This window comes from Octopus bimaculoides, chromosome 28 (genome assembly GCF_001194135.2).
Source record: "Octopus bimaculoides isolate UCB-OBI-ISO-001 chromosome 28, ASM119413v2, whole genome shotgun sequence".
Lineage (NCBI taxonomy): Eukaryota > Metazoa > Mollusca > Cephalopoda > Octopoda > Octopodidae > Octopus > Octopus bimaculoides.
Genome location: NC_069008.1, coordinates 400,873 through 404,971, shown reverse-complemented (window position 1 = coordinate 404,971; position 4,099 = coordinate 400,873). Strand labels below are relative to the sequence as shown.

The following is a 4,099-nucleotide window of genomic DNA, read 5'->3' as shown; positions in this document are numbered from 1 at the left end:
ATGTATATATATATAATCAAAGAAAAACGGACAGAATTGGAAAATCTTAAAAGAATTGTGTCCCACCATGACAACGCTAGACCACACACGTCTTTGGTAACTCATGAAAAATTACTGGAGCTTGGTTGGGAAGTGATGATCCCATCCCCCACATAGCCCTGACCTTGGACCATCAGATGACCATTCATTTCGAAGTTTGCAAAATTCTTTGAATGGTAAAACTTTCAATAATGATTATGACCTGAAATCCCATTTGCTTCAGTTTTTGGCTGATAAGGACCAGAATTTCTATGAACGCGGAATCATAAAGTTTCCAGAAAGATGGCAAACGGTCACCGAAGAAAATTTCTCAATTGTTCAACATAGGTATTCTCTTTTGCACTGATCTTCAGCTTTATATTAACATTGTTTACTTTGACATTGTAGGACAGGTGTGATTGGCCAGATCTGGTTAGTTTGAAAATAAAACAGGGAGAATATCTGGGCTGGATATAACCAGTTTAAATGATAATGGGTTAGCCTGGGTGGTCAGGTATACCAGAGCCAAAGTAACTTGGGTGTCGCAACCAGTTCAATCTGAGACAATAGCTGACTGCAGAATAAACTGATTTGGCTTTCTGCAATTCTCTTCCATTCCTCTTTGACCAGATCCAGTTGGAACCCTGCACAGTTGTTTCCGCTATTGTCTTCAGAGCTCTGTTCATCTTTCCCCCAGAAAATGAGACCCGTTTTATGAAATCGTAGACAAATTTGCCCACAACCCTACACACTTCGCTCTAAAGCGGGGACCTCCTTCGCTCAGTAGAAGGATTCCGTCAATTTAGAGAGAATGCACTTTTTTTTTCCTTTTATCTTTCAAGTATTAGACAAAGACCATGCTGTAGCACCGCCTTCAAGAATACTAAAAAGAATCAACCACCGTAATTACTTATCACTTTTGCGTTTTTAAGGCCTGGAACTTATTTTATCGGTCTCTACTGCCGTGGACATAAACGAATAAACACCGGTTCATTCGTTTACAAGCGGTGGCGAGTGACAAACAAGAAGATACAAAATCACTTAGGTAACGACATTGCTTGAGGGGATTCTTTCAGTTTCCGTCTGCCAAATCCACTCACAAGGCATTGGTCGGTTCGCGTCCCCTTAACGTAGTTCTCAGGGAGAATCAATGTGACACGGAATATGACAAGGCTGGCCCCTTTGAAATACAAGTACAACACATTTTTGCCAGCTGAGTTGCCTGAAGCAACCAGAAATAAAGTGCCTTGCTCAAGGATACAACGCGGCGACGGGTTTCGATGTCACAACCTTACGATCGAAAGTCGAACACCATAACTACTTAGCCACCCGCCTTTGTACACTCATCTACATATTCACGCACCTACTTACCTACCTACCTGTCTGCCTCTCTCTCTATATCTATCCATCCATCCATCCATCTATCTATCTATCTATCTGTCTGTCTATCTATCTGTCTGTCTATCTATCTGTCTATCTATCTGTCTCTCTATCTATCGCCATGATTGAGCGCTAAATCCACAGGGTTTTTTTCATTCTCTCTCTGTTTATTTCCCCGTGTTCCTTTCTGCTGAAGAGCGTAGGCTCGAAATGTAAAAGACTTGCTCACCTTCCCGAGCGTCAAACTAATATACCTGCTTGTTCTTCATACACCTGTCTTCGTCTTTTGTGTTTCTGTAAATTTCAACTATATATATATACATACACACACACACACACACACACACACACACACATATGTGTAGATATATATATAATTCATTCTTTCAGCATTTCGTTAAGTTTTGGGTATATAATGATTTCCTATAAAATCTATTCCCAATATACCAGATGGTGGTGGTGGTGGTGGTGGTGGGGACAAGGGCGTAGAAGGTGGATGGCCTCTGCATAGTACCTAGGCATGTAGAATTAGCAGTCAAATCTCCCTCAAAATCACACCCTACACTCTCATGTATGTATGTATGTATGCATGCATGTTTGTATGTGTATATATGTATGTATGTGTGTATGTATGTTTGCTTGTGTGTGTATGCATGCATGTATGTATCTATGTATGCATACATGTATGAACCAATACTGGAGATCTCCACATGGTAAGTACACTTTGTAGAAATAGCAGCCAAATGTCCCCTAAATCACACGCTACGGTCTTGGAAACCCCAGCCGACGATATTGTCATGGCTGGTGTGTCTTCGAATAAACGTCTGCTCGAGCAGTGGTGACCTGGGACGTAGCTGGAGTGTCAACAGCAGCAATAACAGCACCAGTGCTTCCATTCCCACCACTACCAAACCAACAACTTTCACCCACCCCCGTCTCTTCCCCCTGCCTGCGACTCCATTCAGTCGTGCGCTAGCACGCGCACTCACTCTTTCGTAAGCGCACATACACATATTCACCGTAAACACGCACACACACACACGCTCATCGTAAACACACACACACATATACACACATTAACCGTAAGCACACACATACACCCACTGTAAATACATACGTATACGCATTGATGACCATAAACAGACACACATGCACTCACTAAATTCACACACAGACGCACACATACACGAACACACACTAAATGCATACATACACATGCACACACACACATAAATTACATTCACGCACATAAATGCTGTCGCACATGCACACATACACACGCACACACACACATCATTTCACAGTAACCTCCACTCCAATACCACAAACACGGCCCCAACCGTTTTAAAATCGCCTCCTCCTTCTCTTCCTCCAACTCCCACTACTCTCACTCATACACACGCCAACCCTCACTCAACCAGTCAACATCTACTATTTACTACTTTACTACGCTACGACGTCGCTAGCTCGATCGGTTTTGGGAATGGCACAGACGATGAACAACCAACTTCTGTTGACCGTGCTGTCCTTCTCGACTGGGGCTGTGGCCCTGGTCACTCTGGCCCTTGCTGTGGCCACAGATTCCTGGCTTTACACAGAAGAGGCGATTGACTATGTGTTGGAAAATGTCACAATAGTATACGTGGTCAGAACACATTCTGGACTTTGGAGGGTTTGTACAATCAACGGTGAGTATAAAACTGACCGACACAGCTTCTATTATTTATTGTTGGTTGTTCTATGTTATTCTTTCACACCACATCTCATCCCCCCCCCCGACACCTCACAGCTTCATTTGGGGGAGATTTTGCTCTGCACTTCTCCATCAAACCATTTGTATATGTGTGTATATATATATCTATCTATGGAAGACTGTGTGTACATGTGTACGCATATATGTCCGTGTACGAGTATGTCAATACATACACGTACATACATACATACACACACACACACACAGAAATAAACACAAAAACCCATAACAAAAGTATACATACCCGTAAAGGGGTATACTAATCTGTGTGCGCGTGTATATAGATATAGGTATATCAGACAGACAGACATACACACACGAGTACATATACCATGAAGTGATATGTATATTTGTGTGTGTATATATATATATATATATATATATATATATACACACACACACACATGCCTACATACATACACCCAACGATAAATGATGACCGACAGTTTTCTAGTATCGTGTCAGGTACTAATCTATGAAACTGTTTTCGCATTTATCTATCTATCTATCTATCTATCTATCTGTCTGAAGAGTGTACATATGTGTGTGTATGTAGAAAGGTATGTACTTCTATGAATCTCTCTCATGTATATTTATATATATACATACATATATATATACATACATACATATACATATATATATATACATACATATACATATATATATATACATATACATATATACATATATATATATACATATACATATATACATACATATACATACATACATATATATATACATACATATATATACATACATATACATACATACATATACATACATACATATATATATACATACATATATATACATACATATATATACATACATATATATACATACATATACATACATATATATACATACATATACATACATATATATACATACATATATATACATACATATATATACATATATATACATACATATATATACATA

General features: G+C 39.3%; 2 protein-coding genes across 3 annotated transcripts in view; one reads left to right on the top strand and one right to left on the bottom strand.

The window, feature by feature from the left end:
* The window catches only part of LOC106873342 (calpain-2 catalytic subunit), a 130,237-nt gene that overhangs the window by 61,115 nt on the left and 65,023 nt on the right, over positions 1–4,099 (bottom strand). The gene's annotated exons all lie outside the window — the stretch shown is intronic.
* The window catches only part of LOC106873343 (voltage-dependent calcium channel gamma-5 subunit), a 32,635-nt gene continuing 31,391 nt past the window's right edge, over positions 2,856–4,099 (top strand). The window contains exon 1 of the mRNA XM_014920669.2: positions 2,856–3,086. Within this exon, the coding sequence (XP_014776155.1) occupies positions 2,882–3,086 (205 nt within the window). The 5' untranslated portion in view covers positions 2,856–2,881. The remainder of the gene's footprint in view (positions 3,087–4,099) is intronic.